The sequence below is a fragment of the Panicum virgatum genome, chromosome 3N (assembly GCF_016808335.1).
Source record: "Panicum virgatum strain AP13 chromosome 3N, P.virgatum_v5, whole genome shotgun sequence".
NCBI classification, from domain to species: Eukaryota; Viridiplantae; Streptophyta; class Magnoliopsida; order Poales; family Poaceae; genus Panicum; species Panicum virgatum.
In genome coordinates this window covers 55,082,596-55,098,516 of record NC_053147.1, presented here as the reverse complement: position 1 = coordinate 55,098,516, position 15,921 = coordinate 55,082,596, and the positions used below count along the sequence as shown (strand labels likewise).

The 15,921-nt window shown below is 45.8% G+C and overlaps 1 protein-coding gene across 1 annotated transcript; it reads left to right on the top strand.

Annotated features, from left to right (window-relative positions):
* Positions 1–8,389: 8,389 nt before the first annotated feature.
* LOC120663360 (NDR1/HIN1-like protein 10) lies at positions 8,390–9,907 on the top strand. Its single transcript, XM_039942159.1, has 2 exons — positions 8,390–9,180; positions 9,269–9,907. Exons 1-2 carry the CDS (start codon positions 8,815–8,817, stop codon positions 9,515–9,517), a joined length of 615 nt encoding a protein of 204 aa, XP_039798093.1. The 5' UTR covers positions 8,390–8,814; the 3' UTR covers positions 9,518–9,907.
* The last annotated feature ends 6,014 nt before the right edge of the window (positions 9,908–15,921 follow it).

The window sequence follows — 15,921 nt, the reverse complement described above, 5'->3', positions numbered from 1 at the left end:
TCTGGACTCTCTGGACTGGTCAATCCAACTTGCAACGTACTGGCACCGCAAATCCAAGAAATTTCAAATCCAGGCCGGCACGAATCAAACACTCTAGAGTTGGGAGCAATATATAATTTAGCTATGGGCAGGCATCTTAGATGTATCGAACCATGCTGTTCCAAGGATTTTTTTTAGATAACGGATACATGATCCGGCCTCTATGTCATTAGACGTACACAGCCAACAGCCTAGCTTATTACAAGAAATAAAAAGACCAAAGATATCTATACTTAGTACACAACATTCAGTACTAAGTTAACGTTGTATACATCCAGTAATTCTCCCAAGTACTAGCTACTAAACCATCATGTCAACCTGTCGATAAATCCGACCATTGGCCAAGGAACGACGAAAATAACGCCAATCTTGCTTGTCGACGATAGGTGCAGCAACCAATATGAGCATGAGCACAAGAGAGATCCACTAGAGGCACAATTGAGCAACAGCGAGCCCTCTGACAAATGGAAGGTCGCCACAACCGAAGAACTAAGCCACAAGACCTTCACATGGGATCTCAAGACGACACTCCAGGGAGAATGCGACACCACAGGCTCCACCGTCATCCATCCATAATTGGATCAGATTTTCATCTGGAGATCTGCAGTTACTTGATCCGAGATTCAGCCACCTCAGTTTGTTGCATGCCACCGAGGAGCACGAATCTGCAGGCCAAATTCTTCGGGGGGAAAGGATCGAAGTGTGGCCCTCCACCGTGATCTGTCGGTAGCATTAGGAATAGCCACCTTCAATCTTTCGTGTAGGAGGAAGACCCCAATCTGTCACACAAGCAGCAAAAGCTATGGCTTGCGAGACGGACTGCCGAGGTGCCCGACCCCTAGGGTCGTGCGCCATGGCCGCCACCTGACTCCGTGCCATTGGATAAGCACCGAAGCCAGGGGCCGCCACCTCCGTCTAGATCCAGCCAAAATGGTGCCGGATCTAGTGAGAAAAGAACACTGGCAGCTCCGAGATTGGAGGCTGATCCGCGTTGGTGACGAAGGCATGGCCCCGAACTACCATCTTCTTCTTCGATGGGCGCGACCCGAGAGACACCGGATCGGTGATCTCTTGTTGTTCTAAGGATGGGGCCCATGTTGATTTGATGTTGCTTGTTATTCAATCCCGATTGTATAGATTCAACCTAGTTCTAAGAATGGGCCCACCAGAGAACGGGCGTAGCGAAGAAAAGAGAGGCGGCGCGCCAAGGAGGATGGAGATTCGGTGAAGCTCGCCTGCACCACATCCATGTTGCTAAGCGTTAGAGTGGCTCAGCGACACTCTCCAGCAAAAGGAGGCTAGGGTTGAGGGCGGAGGAGAGAGCCCCACCAGGGGCAGAGCACAAAAGGTGCGAGCAGCGGTGGAGGAGGCAGGGATCCTTGGATCCGGACACAAAGGTGGTGGCCCCTGGAGGTGATGCGCTCCACCATAGTTCCATTGAGCTCTGGTGGGGTGGTGGGGAGGTGGAGAGGCCATGGAGGAAGATAGAGAGAAGACTGCGTTGGCGGGCGGCCGATGCATTGAGGGAAAGGATAGGGAACCTAACATCGTTTATGTTAGATGTGAAGTGCATCTCAACAGTTTGTGAAATTGAACAGCTAAGATTGAGGTCTGATGGTAGAGTTTCGGCCAATTGGACCCAATCTGGTAGATGGATTCCAAGTAGACCAGACCAGACTACTACTGAAAAAAGACTACTACTGTTTATTATTTTTCTTTCTATAATTTAAATTTTCATAATTATATGAAGTAATCTTGGAAAAATGAGTCTTTTGTACTCTAAGACATTTTTAGCAAGTACTACACAGCATTTATGTTGTTTCTAAGAATTTTAAAATTTTTTGAAACTTATTTACTATTTTTTGTAATTTAATTTAATTTCAGTGTGTATATCGAAAGTACTTTCAAATTGAATTGTATTACCTCAAAAAATTATAAATTAAATAAAAATTATATTTAGCCTTATATATTCTATTATATCTAATGCTTCAAAGGTTTCTCAATAATTTGATCAGTTGCTATGGATGATTCAACCTTTTGACTAGAAATACCCGTATAAATAATTATTGTGAATTGAAATTCCATAAAAAATTCTAAAAACTCACGTGACATCATATTTTAGGTCCTTAAGCATGACAAAAAAAAAAATTTGAAATGGGTTCTCATAAAATGAAATTGCACATTGTTCACAAATTGATACATCCCTCAAATAACTTCATGGAACTCAAGTCAAATGTTGCGATTGCATGGCAAATAACATATTTCGGAACCGTGTGCACCTCAACTATGGATCCTAACTGCCATATAGTTGCTTCATAGAAAGGTCCCTACCTGCATAGACCCTTTTGTAGTTGATGTCAATCTTGTGCTTGTCTTTGATTCTTCTCTTCTCTTATATTGTTCTAACCCCAGCATCTTCTACAAGCCACTCCTTCACTACTTCAACAATCCAAAACTTTGTAGCTTGTTTCACCTGTCCACTCCTTCTGGTGCTATGGCAAGTATGGGCACAAGGGTTCCTCTTTATCTGCATAGTCGGAAAATTAAGTACTACTTAGGTTGTACGGTATTTGCATAACTGTAATAATTAAAACTTGTAGTTTAATGTACCTTCATTTGTCACGTCATCATCCATTTTTTAAGCATGTAACCTCCAGTTACACCCGTCCTTCTTAGCAGCACAATGGAGCCTCAACCTCCCTGGTTCACTCTTATTAATGTTATATTCAAACTCATGTTTGATAGAATGTTGAGCTACAACCATCCTAAGAGCATGAATGTTAGGATAAATAGTGCCTACTGAAACTTGTGGGTCATTTTTTGTCAACACAAATTCAGGGTTGTTAGGAGGCACATAATCATTCACCTCATCAGATGAGCATTCATCAGGTTCATCAGATGATGTAGATTCAGACTTAGACGCAGTCTCATGATCATCAGGGTTCAGGTGCTTCCTCCTCAGGATTATCACTATACATACCCTCCTAATCAACACCAACATGCTCGTTTTCATGATGAGGGTTGAGTAAGTAAGTGTCTTCAGGGAGCACAGAAGTATAAACAGACTGTGTTAGTTCTGAAACATTAATGAATTGACTACCATAGTCATTAACTGGTGTTTCCTTCACAACACCCACATGCTCCTCTTCCATACTTCGTGATAAATCGGGTGGGTACGTACAACAGGTCATTGGCTTGCTTGTGCGCTTGAGGCTGTGTTCGGATATGACGCGTATGGATAATAGAATTTTATTTGTCGTTACAATGTATAGCGCGGTAGGGATAGCGGTAGAGAGGAAGACTCCCGTGATATAAGGATAAATCAATGCTTGAGCGCACCTGTTAGTTTGTTGCTTTTCTAATCTTTGGGCAATTAGTTAAGGCAACGTATCCTATTTAAACCGAGTTCGTGTAGAAACTATGAAAACTCCAATCTGAGGCATAGGATAGACATCCAACGGCTTGGGGGGGGGGGGGGGGGGCTTAAGTAATTACGGCACGAGGGAGGTGGAAGTGTAGATTTGCAAAAGTGTAATTAGAGGTGGGTGGTTAAGTGCAAAATTACCTAAGCCCCCCGTGCCGTTGGATGTCTATCTTGTGCCCCAGATTTGAGTTTTCATAGTTTCCACACAAACTCGGTTTCCATAGGATATGTTGCCATTAGTTAAACCAACTTAATACTATTTAACATAAGGCACTTGCATTCCTGCGAAAAAATACGTGAATATTAAAGCACATTCATTAAATACTCAGTTAATTATTCTATTAATTTTTGGACCCAAGCCATCGAGAAATCGATGTCAGGAGAGAGAAGTAGGAGTTGATGTTACGACAGTAACTGCTTTGCCATATTGATAAGTATGTTTTGGAAAGCAAGCCTCACCTCGTGTGCAAGATCCGCAGCAAAAGTAATCACCAATGGCAACGAAGGCTACTCAGCGTGAGGGAAATGATACATTGACACAATTGCAACATTGATTGGGAGCAACTGGCGTGAGTGCGAAAATAGCGACAACGCAACCGCAGCCAGTCGTGATGGTATTTTCTGACAAAAGAATCGTAGCCGCTCAAGATTGTAATTAAGGTCTGCCGATTAGACGTGGCGAATAAATTTATATTTACCAAAAACATTACAAATATAACTCTGCAGTTTAGCATAAGCTAAGACAATTGACATTTAATTTAAAAATTAACATTAATATTAATTAAAAATAGCATTAATGATTTTTCATTCTAACCCGTGCAACGTACGGGTTGTTAGGCTAGTATGAGAATCCGAATACAGGCCGGCACAAATATAATAAATCAGAGTAGCGTGGGGAGCAATCTATCCCTAGAAGGTGGTGGTGACATGCATGTTTGTCCGTTACTCTTTAGGAGGCACTCCAGACCTAAGAGCACTAAGCAAGCGAGATGAGAACCTCGAGTAAACAAATAGCCTTGTTTGTTGCTCACCCTTTCTAGCGATCGAGCCAAGTTTGATAATTTTTCACTCATCAAATATGCAGTTAAAAAAATTGGCGAAGAAGGTGTGGCTTTCCTCCTATAGTGTGTCACGTGATTCACTTTAAATTCCCAGCCTAATAAGGGTCCTTTCTTGCCGCTACTTGTATTGCCAGCCAATTTTCAAACTGTTATTACAGAGAAGTTCCCTTACTTTGATCCTAAAATTTGAAAGGTTCGAATTTAATTATTATCTTACCTTGTACTACAATGTAAGAAGGGAGACTTGAAATTAGTGTTAAAGAGCTACTATATTTATATATTTTGGGTAAAAGTATTTGCATATCTCTGTTCACAGCATCTGGTGGCACTGTACGTCCCAGCGCATATATCTTCCTGGCTCTGCTCTACAAAATAGAGGAGCTACAATTGGAGTTGCTACCAGCTAAGCAGAACGAAAATGTCCGACGACGATGACTGCGCCTGCCTGAGCGTGCTGGTGGTCTGCGTAATATTGGTGCCCGTGTATTGGCTAATCGTGGCGCTTGGTCCCCTGAGCTTCTACCCCAGAGTAGACTCCGCCGTCCTGGCCGCCCTCGACAGCAGCACCACCCCGCCGCCGGACTCCACGGACGCCATCCGCTACAACCTCTCCGTCGACCTCAGCTTCAACAACTCGCATCCCCAGGTCGAGATCCAGTACCTCAGCGTGGCCGTGGCGGCGTTCTACGGCGATTTCATGCTCGGCCTCCCCGACAGAACGTTCCCGACGCCCTTTAGCCAGGGCCCGAGCAACACAACGGTACGTGCGTCCGAGTTCCCTTCACCGTCGAACAGCGGATGAAGTTTAAATAACTGATGGTCTCTCTCGTTGAGTATGTGCAGGTGCTCCGCTCATCGTTGCAGGGTAAGGTGGCCGTGTTCCCTGACGTGGCGGCGGAGCTCGGAAGGGAGCGGGCGGCAGGTCTGGTTCATCTGAAGGTCAGAGTGTCGCTACAACTTAGGTACACGGTGCGGGGATTCACCCGGCTTGGCCACTTCTACCGCTACGATTGCCCAATGTGGTTCAAGCCGCCGCCGAGCGACGCCGCGCCCGCCGTGTTCGATGCCGGAACCCAATGCTTGCCCGTCAAGTGACATGCATATGCCAACGAACAAGCATGCATGTGTAGCACAGCACCCTTCTCGCTGTAACAACGAACGACCTACAATTACTTACATCAAGTGATAAAACTTAAAAGCACAAAACGGCACTGTACTGTCAATAGGAGACGGCATTCTCGTCGACAGTGAAGAGCCTGGGGTGACTTCGTCAAATTTCGAGGATTTTGCCGGCCCAGTCTTAGGAGATGCTCCTAGTGGTAGGGTTTGCGTGCGTGCATTGTGAGTGTGTCTGCTTTTGTACTAAGTAATTCGCAAAAGAAGAAAGTAAAAAAAGCATAGTGTTTCATATGCAACTAACCTCGCTGTGCACCGTGCAAATTCTAATCCAGGCCACAGGATATTCATCCATGTGGCACGGCGGATTGAATAATTTTACATTAACCGCTCACCCTAAACACATTTTTGCAAATCCATCCTCTCCCAGCTCCCCCGTATGTTTTTTAGATCAACATTATGTGGCCCAGATTAGAATTTATACAGTTGCCTGGTGTTGGGCGGCTTCCAACGGCGAGGACCCACCGGTAGCGCAAGCGGGTGGTCTCCCATGCATGCTGTGAGGACCAGAATGGAGAGGAGGTCGGGTAGAGCAGCGCATGGTAGGTTTGCTGCACGTCGGAGGAGCAACAACCGCGGGATTCATGTCTCGGCACAGTGGGCTCATCCCAAATATTACCGAGAAAACCAAAAACGGTTATCCTTATTCGGCACCGCTCAGTATGGAAGAATATTAATTCCAATTGAATTTCAGACCTAAAAAGGTGGAAGTGACACAGGCATTTTTGGATCATATCTGACTGCTTTCAGGCCTACATATTTTGACAAAAAGGAAGAGTAGCGACTGCCAACTGGTGGGGAGCAATATGAGAATCAAACATATATGACTACATATAGGTCACTTGGATACTAGCACAAGATTGCACTGGTAATTAACTCACCTTGCGATGAAGCTGAAGATGCCGTGCTTGTCCATTTTGTGCAGGTACGGTCCGCAAAGACAAATACAATCAACACCTGGGGACGATGCGGCGCCTGCCGTCTTCGGTGAAGGCACACAGTGCTGGCCCGTTCCTTAGCTATTTGGTCGAGTCTAACCTTGTGGTTTACGAGTATATGCAGGGCCGTACCCGAGATTTAGAGGGCCTTGTGCAAAACACAAAGTTGAGGGCTCATATTTTGGAATGATAACAACCAAAACTATATAGTTGAACTCAATTTTTTATGGAAATTACGTCCACTTTGATAATCGACCAAGCCGTTCTGTAAAACAATCTTGTGAATCCATCTGGACCGGGTGATTTCTCCCTGGATTTTTTTATTTTAATCTTTTTTAATCTAATAATTTAATAATAACTCATCCAGATCTAAATTTCTAAGAACTAGCCCTTTTGGTCGCGCCAAGTCCCGTGGCGCGACTCCCTGAAGGGTCACGTCACATGCTTCGGCGCGACCGAGCTGCCACGTTGGCACACGCGTGCCAGCGAGCCTGACGTGGCAAGGCTGAGTCGCGCCACATGCATTGGCACGACTGAGTCGCGCCATGCGGCGTGGCGTGATTCAGCCTAATACAGATCCACCCGGCCAGCCTTCTCATCCTTTTTCTCCCATTCTTTTTCCTCCACTCCCCACTTGACCCGACCTCCATGGCACCACCCCTCCCTTTCCTCCTCTAGATCCACTCCATCCTCCACCCGATTCGAAGGGGAAACAAAGGAAAACTGATCCTTGAAGGTAACTCCTCCATTCTAACCAATTAGTTTTTTTTCCATCTCGTGGATTTTTTAGGATTTGAGTTGGTTAGGCTCTGAGACGGCGGGTCCAAATCGAGGCTGTGCGTGGGCCATTCTCTTGAGCGGATGTCGATTAACGTCCCCATCTGTACGGTGCCGCCTCGCAATTGCTCTCCCGTTGCATTATTGTGGCACCGGTGGCAGGGGCTGGGAACTGTGAGGTGGTACCTGACGTGGCTTCCGAGTCGGGTTTGGCCGGCCGTGGTTTCTTGATTCGCTGTTCCTGATGGATACATGGATGGATCATGCATATATACCTTTCTTGCGATACCTTCTCACTATTCCTGTCAATATCCGGCTGCTGCTGCAGAGGTGATCTCTCTCTTTCTCTCTCTCTCTGTGTGTGTGTGTGGAAAATTAGTAGGCACATCTGATCGTTGATGCGCCTGGCTCATTCCCTGGCGAGAGAGAAGGTGTGCATGTTCGCAGCAGCAGAGGATTGGGAACTGTAGGGCAAGTTTGCTGCAGTTCCGGTTGGGGTTTTGTCAGGCAGTGTGAGAGCTAGCCTTGTGATTGATGGATCCTTCCCGCTCTCATTTGTTTATCTATTTGTATATGCACCCATGTTTGAATTTTCGATTACATGCTTTGCCATTGAGAATTTGAGAATGCAATTTGTCAATTGACCCGGATATTTATATGAAAATGGACTGCTAACGAGTGGGCGAGTGGCAATGATGATGAGCCCCTTTAAAGGACTTGCCTCCTGCAATATTACGTACACATTATGTACAGGTGCCGACCACGCCCCTCCTGCAATATTATGTACACAATGTACAGGTGCCGTATTTACAATATTATTTCCATTTCTAATACTTAATTATTGTAATTAGCTATACATATGTTGAATAAATTCTCTTTCATAGGAGGACGTCGCGGCCAACAAGGGGCTCTCGGTATTGCAACCCCTCGTAGGAGGGGCAAGGAGGCACCACCTCAAGACATCGTCCGCTTTGCTATCTTGTCATTTATTCTCACAAGTGGCCGACAGTATTTAGTGTACATTCACACTTTCACAACCTTTTTTTTCAAATTACCAATAAACTAATTGACGTCAAAGTCATTCCCCACAGGGATGGTAGATAGTTGGAAAATGTTATTTATCTTGTAGTGGTTGTCAGTCACCCAATAGATAAGATGCGCAGGTTGATGTATTAGTAATAATATAATCTGAAAACAGCAACGGAGGGGCGTCCACGCAACTAGCACCCTAATTGCTAGGAACGAGAGGGAGTGAAGGCCTTGCTTGAACTGCTTCATTAAGTTTATTGAGAGATGAGATAGAGAGCAACCATATAGTACCAAGCAAAAGATAGAGCAAGAGCTTTTATTGTTCCAAACAAGATACAGAATAAGCGGAGCAAACAAGCAGTTTTGGGAGATGCCGTCGGAAAGGTCGATCGTGAGCACGGCCCTCTCCGCTGCCCTCGGTCAAGTGTGGGAGTGCATCGAGTTCTGGACGCCGCTCACTTCAGTGATCATCATCCTCTGGCTTCTCTACCGCCCCGACCACTTCTACCCTACCGTCGATTCTGCCGTCCTCGCCACCCTCAACCTCACCACAGATGAGCCACCGAATCTCCAGTACGACCTGGCCGTGAACGTCAGCTTCCGCAACTCTCACAGCCGCCTCAGCATCCGGTATCTTGACATTAGCGCCACCGCCTTCTGCGGTAGCGGTACCAAGCTTGGCCCAGCCGACGATGCACTTCCAACGCCCTTTCGCCAGGGCCCCATGAACACAACCGTACGCCCTTTTTCTAGCCAGTCGTAGATCAATTCTAAGGCTAATTTGGTGGATCGGATGATGGTACCTTCGTGGCTGATGAATGCAGGTGCTGCACCCAGCATTCCGGGGCATGGTGGCTGTGGATTCCATGGTGACGGCGTGGCTGAAGAAGGAGCTCGAAGCAGGGATGGTGCATGTGAACCTGAGATTGTCACTGACAATCAAGTACAGGGTGATGTGGCCCTTCATTGAGATCTTCTTCTACAAGTACGATTGCTGGCTATGGTTCCCGCCGCCAGGCCTCGCGGCGCCAGCCATCTTTGATGCGGGCACGCGGTGCTGGGTCGTCAACTAAGCTAGAAGCAGGTTAATTACCATGGAGTTCTTTATGACCAAGCTAATCCGTGACACGTTGACAAAGAGGTGGATCTTCATCAAGGGACGAACAGTTGGACGTTTTGTCTGCGGTGGATAGATTTCTGGGAGGCTACCTCGCTGGTTGTTGTTCGTTCTTGCTAGTTGGTGATGTCTTTTGCTTTCCAAGTTGTGGTGTTAGCTTTTATTGTTTGTTTGTGTTTCGTCTTCCCAGGCTTAGTGATGTTCTATGCTTGGTCTGGCATCTCCATCGGGTTAGTCTATGTAATCTTAGGCTTAATGGTAGCACTCCTGCATTACTTTATAAAGAAAAAAAGTTACTAGCTACTACATAAAAGTGCTTTAAATGATTTTGTTATCTGTTGGGATTTTCGTAGTTATATTTTGCTTATATCATTCCTTTCACTTCGACAATGTATTTTGTTTAATTCCTAAGAGCCAAGTACGTGCACAGTGCAATGTAACCTAGGAGCCCAAGTAGTGCTGTCTTCACCTACAATTCAACACCTGTGTACACCGAAACGGTGTAGAGGTTGGAACTGCTGTTCCATTATCTAAAAAACAATTTCAATTCAAAGTACGAGAGAAGAGAGAAGTTGCTCTGAGGAGTTACCTCAAAACAAAATGAGTTGCTGTGGTACATAATCTGTAGAGAAGAGCTGTTTCTCAAAATGTATTTGATCATTGGCGGTCGGGACAAGAAAAATAAATATTTTTTATCATCGATTTGAAACGTACAAGCAAATTAAACCGAGATATAATTGTTTCCCCTCACACACCATGGGAAGCGTCATCGTCCCCGATCTACGTACCACATGCATATACTTCCACTCGTACTTCCTCAATCGGTATATTAACTAGGAATACTTAAGAAATACAACTTGGACCAAAATGAGGGCTAGTCTCTCGCGGTAGCATGCATCATTTGGTGACGCCACATTGGAAGCCTCCTCCTGCGAACGCCGGCGTGGCATTTCCCGGCACCGGCGGGAACTTCAGCCAGCAATCGTACTGGTAGTAGTAGGTCCCCTTGTGGGGAAAGAACCAGTAGCTGAGCGTGGTCTTGACCCTGACGTTGAGGTTGAACTTGCCCTGCGCGCGCTCCCTCTGGAACGCCTCCGCCACAGCAGCGCTTGCCCGCCCGCGCAGCACCGACGGTACCACCCGGCCGCCCTCCTGCTTGAGCTTGAAGCTGGGGAGCGTGTCGTCGGAGGGGCCAACCTTGATGCCGTTGTAGTAGAGCTCCGCCGTGAGGTGGTCGAAATGGACCGTCGACCACCCACCCTTGTTGAGGAAGCTCAAGTTGAGGCTGAGGTCGTACAGAAGAAGCGGTTCGTCGCCAGCCGCCGGAGTCGGAGCGGGGGCGACGAGATCAAAGGTGAGCAGGGCGGCGGAGTGGACTCGCGGGTGGAGATTGAATGGGCGGAAGTAGATGAGCCAGCAGACGAAGGCGGAAAATAACGTGAGGGCGGTGGAGATACAGAAGTTGATGATGGTTTTGAGGATGTATTTTCCTATCACGCACAGCTTGTTGCGGATGAACCCGGGGAAATCAGCCTGCACCTCGGTGATGACACCTTGGATGCCCGAACGCACCTTGTCCGAAATGGCGTCCAGCATGGTGGAGAGGAGGATAGCAACTAGGATACTGCATGCGTACCTCATTAAATTAAAGAAGCCCAATATAGTGTCCAGTGTCAGCCAATCTATTGTTGTCATGTCTGCTGTGTACCTAGAATTTAAGGCCCCCTTTGGTTCAGCTCCTAGAGCAGCTCCCAACGCGTCAAGAGCTGAATCTAAACCAAACATCATTTTTAAGGAGCGATTCTGTGTGGGAGCACCTGAGAGCAGTTCCAAAAAATGAACTAGAGGAGCTGTTTTCCTTGGAGCTGAAAATAGTAACTTCTCGCCGCTCCCACCCTTGCATGCAGTTCCTTAAATTGAGGAGGAGCTATTTTGCCAAATATTTCACAACTTCTGTTCCTATCGCGTCAGAGCTGTTATATGTAAGGAGTCGGAGCTAGAGCTATTTTTTGAAGAGCTGGAGCCCAACCAAACGCACCCTAAGATTAGGAGACCATATTTTAAAAACCCTAAACCAGTTTTTTTCCTCTCTAATGACTTGTCTACCCCGTTTTGATGCCAGAATCTCGTAAATATATCCAAAAGTTTTGAAGGATATTGTGTTTTTTACCGGGGATAATCTGGTTTTAACTGAAAGAGAGTAGATTATAGGTTTTTAACGAACTGGATATCTAGTTTTTATAAACTGAGATAATTAAAGTTGTCCTGATCGGAGACCTCTCAGTTTATAAAAAACAATTTATTATAAACTGGATGGATCCAAACATGACTTTAGTTTCCAAAATCAATAGAAAAATAAGCAGCTAGTGTGCATCGGTATGGAGTGAGGAATCAAGAGTGCGAGTGATAGAATTAATTAGTACTAATGAGAAGACTTGCATTGCTCGATCGCACAGCCGGCAGCTGGGTAATAATTAACAGGGTTACGTAGAGGCGGGAGCACAATTGTTAAATAGTATGCCGTGATGAACTTGAACGGAAGTTCCGCGTGAAGTCCTTCAAGTAAGCCGTTCTCGCATGCACATTACTATCAGCCTCTCGATCTCTTTCAGGCCTTGAGGTCGATCCGATACACATGGGACAGTGCATTATATTACTGCCATATTTGTAGCTAGTGTACATTAATTTCGTACTCCTGGGATGGGATGAGTGAGGCGTTCACACCTGGCTGGGACTATCGATGACGACATTTACGAAATTCCAAAACTCTTCGTTCCATTATCTTACAGTACCTGCAAAAAAAAACCACACTAGCTGCCTGCAAAGACGATAAAAAAGCTATCAAGAGAAAGGATGTAACACACAAAATAAGTAGAGTAAATCGAACAATGGGCCTGACCGGCATCCATTGGGCGATCATCAAATGCACGGTTGTGTGTTTTGCGGTCATCCTCGCCGTGATCATCCTCCGGGTCTATCACAGCCCCTTGGGGCCACCCATCTCCCGATGGTACTACCGCGCCTACGTCGACGACGCAATCCTCACTTCCCTCCACCCTGCTAACCTCTCCTCCACAACTAGTAGCAGCAGCATTCGGTACCAGCTGTCCCTGAACATCACCTTCAAAACTGTTTCTTACGGCGCCGCCGGGTACCGCGACTGTTCTGCCACAGCCTGGTACAAGGACACCATGCTCGACGCCCCCGAGATTGGAACCCGGATCAGGGCAAGGATTTCACGGAGGAAATGGTGGGTTGTTTTCATTCATTCACTTTTTTCTATCCACTTACGCGTGTGCCGCTTAATCTTTCATAATGAATCAATCATTCATAGTACTCCCCCTCTGTTCACAATAAAAATTTCATTCTAGCTATACCAGCTATAAATTTCTTTCCAGAGTCCATTGCCGCAAGACCTCTATGCTACTATTAATTGTTCAGGAATAAAACGAACAATCAAACATCAAACGTGAAACGAAAAAGTCAACAAATAGTGGTACTACATGATTAATCGGTAGAGAATTAATTAATGAAGCATTTTCTTGCATTTATGTATAGAAATGGACGGACATCACGTTCCAAGGTACGGTGGCCATGTATCCCAGCGTCGCAGCAGATCTGGCGACGGAACAGGCGTCGGGGACGGTCCACGTCCGAGTGCGGCTGTCGTCGGTGGCAATGAGCGTGCCGTCGGATCACACAGCAGTCGACTACAATGACCACGACTGCTGGCTATGGTTCCCGACACCTGGGGACGATGCGGCGCCTGCCGTCTTCGGTGAAGGCACACAGTGCTGGCCCGTTCCTTAGCTATTTGGTCGAGTCTAACCTTGTGGTTTACGAGTATATGCAGGGCCGTACCCGAGATTTAGAGGGCCTTGTGCAAAACACAAAGTTGAGGGCTCATATTTTGGAATGATAACAACCAAAACTATATAGTTGAACTCAATTTTATATGGAAATTACGCCCACTTTGATAATCGACCAAACCGTTCTGTTAAACAATCTCGTGAATCCATCTGGACCGGGTGATTTCTCCATGGGCATGTCACCGATCACCAGCCCGATCTCCTCTTGCGGCCTGTCAACCGAAGAAAGATCCTTAGATGGGAGGCCCAAGAAGTCGAAGTTGAGTCTTGCCGTGCGTGTGTGCTGGGTTCCCATAATGTCTTTGTAGTAGCTGTCTACCGCGTGTGCCTTGTCCTCTTCATGAACCACTGAATCATCATGTCACTACCACAAAACGGAATTACCGTGACGGTCAACATATTTCATGAAGGTAGATTGTGAACTCTCACGAAAATCTCTAATTTTCATGAGAGTACCTTAATCCTCTCACGAAAATGAGTTTTCGTGAGAGGCGACCACGCACCCTCATGAAATTTACAATTATAATGTCGGTACCCTGCCCCGCCAGGAAAACAACGTCACGATATTAGCCTCCTCGCGCTTGGCGTCATATTGGTTTTCATTCCCCGCGCAATTTTGTCACATACGCGCGCAAAACACCCCCTCCCGCTTCATTTTCTTTTCAGCCAATTATTACTCGGCCGCCGCTGTGCAGTACGCGCTACGTCCCCAACTCCACCGCGCCCGCGCCCTCAACTCCACCATCCGCCGTCCTCAAGCTCAACCAGAACTCCGCCGTCCTCTAGCTCACGCCCCACCCTGTGTGAACACCTTCACCTCCTTCCTCAAGCCCGCATCCACATCTGCCCCAATCCCTTGACCTCCTCACTCAAGCTGCTCCTAGATCTTACGCCAGTCCACCCCCATCCCATCGAGAGCACAATCCAAATCTGCCACCTCAAGCCTGCTCCATCTCTGATTTCAAGGAAAGAGCACGCAGACCAGGTTATTTGGGATTTCCTTTTTGATTTGCTAATTTTTGTTTTCCAATTCCACCACGTTTCATTGGAATTTCGAATCAATCTGACCTCTCCCATGTTTTGGGAATACCTAGGGGACCGATTCTCTTGATGTTTGGAGCAGACTAGCAGTGAAGCTTGCTTATGGGGACAGAGAAATCAAAGGAGAAAGAGGACAGGGTGTGATGCCGTGATCCATTGCAGGTATGAAGTGAACCCATATCTTTTTCTTTTCCCTGCTGGTTTGGTCGACTTACTTGTCTCAGAAAGGCCACACTGCTGTCCAAACATGGTTCTGAAGTTGTTGATGAAGAAGAAGAAGAAACAGACCATGATACAGATGAAGACAGTGAAGACTTTGAAGACTTTTATGATCCAAATGATTTTTAAATTTGTTGTAATCAAAAGTACAATTGTGTTGTACCAGCATGGCACTTAGACTTTTTGAATACTTTTAATTCACTATTCTACTTTTTATGCACAGAATGCAATGGTGCTGTACTTTACCTACATGTGTTGAATTTCTCATTTACACAAATTTTCATTTATGTTGTTTTTAGTAGAAATTAACAATGAACTGATCATTCTTTTATCATGTAGGAGATGTACGGCCTGCGACACAAAAGGGTTGCATGTGCTAACTCCCAAAAGAGGAGTTTTGACCCTGCGAACTTCCAAAGGAGCAGTGCTGGCCTTGCTGACTCCCAAAGGAGTATTGATAACCATGTTAACCCCGAGAGAAATGATGGCGATGCTGTCAACTCCCAAATGAGCAATGAGGATGGGGGCTCCAATGATGGTGCTACTGATATGGCATTGGCTAATGAGGATGCTCCAAAAAGAGGGAGAGGGGAGAGGCGTAGGACAAAATTGAGACTACCTTCTCGTGATGGGAAGGTTCAGCTAAGGCCAATTGGTTCTACGTAAGTAACATGCTGTCTAGTCCCTTTTTTTTTTACAAAATTTGTTGTCTAATTTTTCTGGTACTTCATTTACAACTGAAACCAATTTTTCTTGTAAAAGTCAATTCTCCTATGTTAATTACAACCCTAAGGACTACAAATATGGCTCACAAGTTGGAGTTATTCTCAAAAGGCTATACCCAGGTGTTGTCAAAATCTATGATCAAGAAGGAAGAGTAATTCATACTCGTGCAGCATGCTCATGGAATGATTATTCTTGGAAAAAGAATGAATGTGGAGTGACATATGCCAGACTAGTGAAGCAGGAATTTTGGGTAAAAACTAATTGGCATGTACTTATGTAGTTTCATTTATCAGTGGACAAATATCTAACTTTGTTATTTTTTTGCATGTGCAGAATTTGTTCACAGTTGGACGTCAACATAGGAGAAAAGCTGCTCGTAACTTGGAGGCCTATTTAGTAAAAAGAGTATCTGATTTGATACACCAAGCTCGTTTGGATGCTGTTAAGCTATACTTCTCCAAAAATCAAGAAAAGTGTGATGACAAACGAGCAGGTGCAGTACCCA

Coding starts and splice junctions, on each gene's coding strand:
- LOC120663360 (XM_039942159.1), top strand. CDS start 8,815: ATGCCGTCGGAAAGGTCGATCGTGAGCACGGCCCTCTCCGCTGCCCTC. Junction 9,181..9,268: donor AGGGCCCCATGAACACAACC/GTACGCCCTTTT, acceptor TGATGAATGCAG/GTGCTGCACCCAGCATTCCG.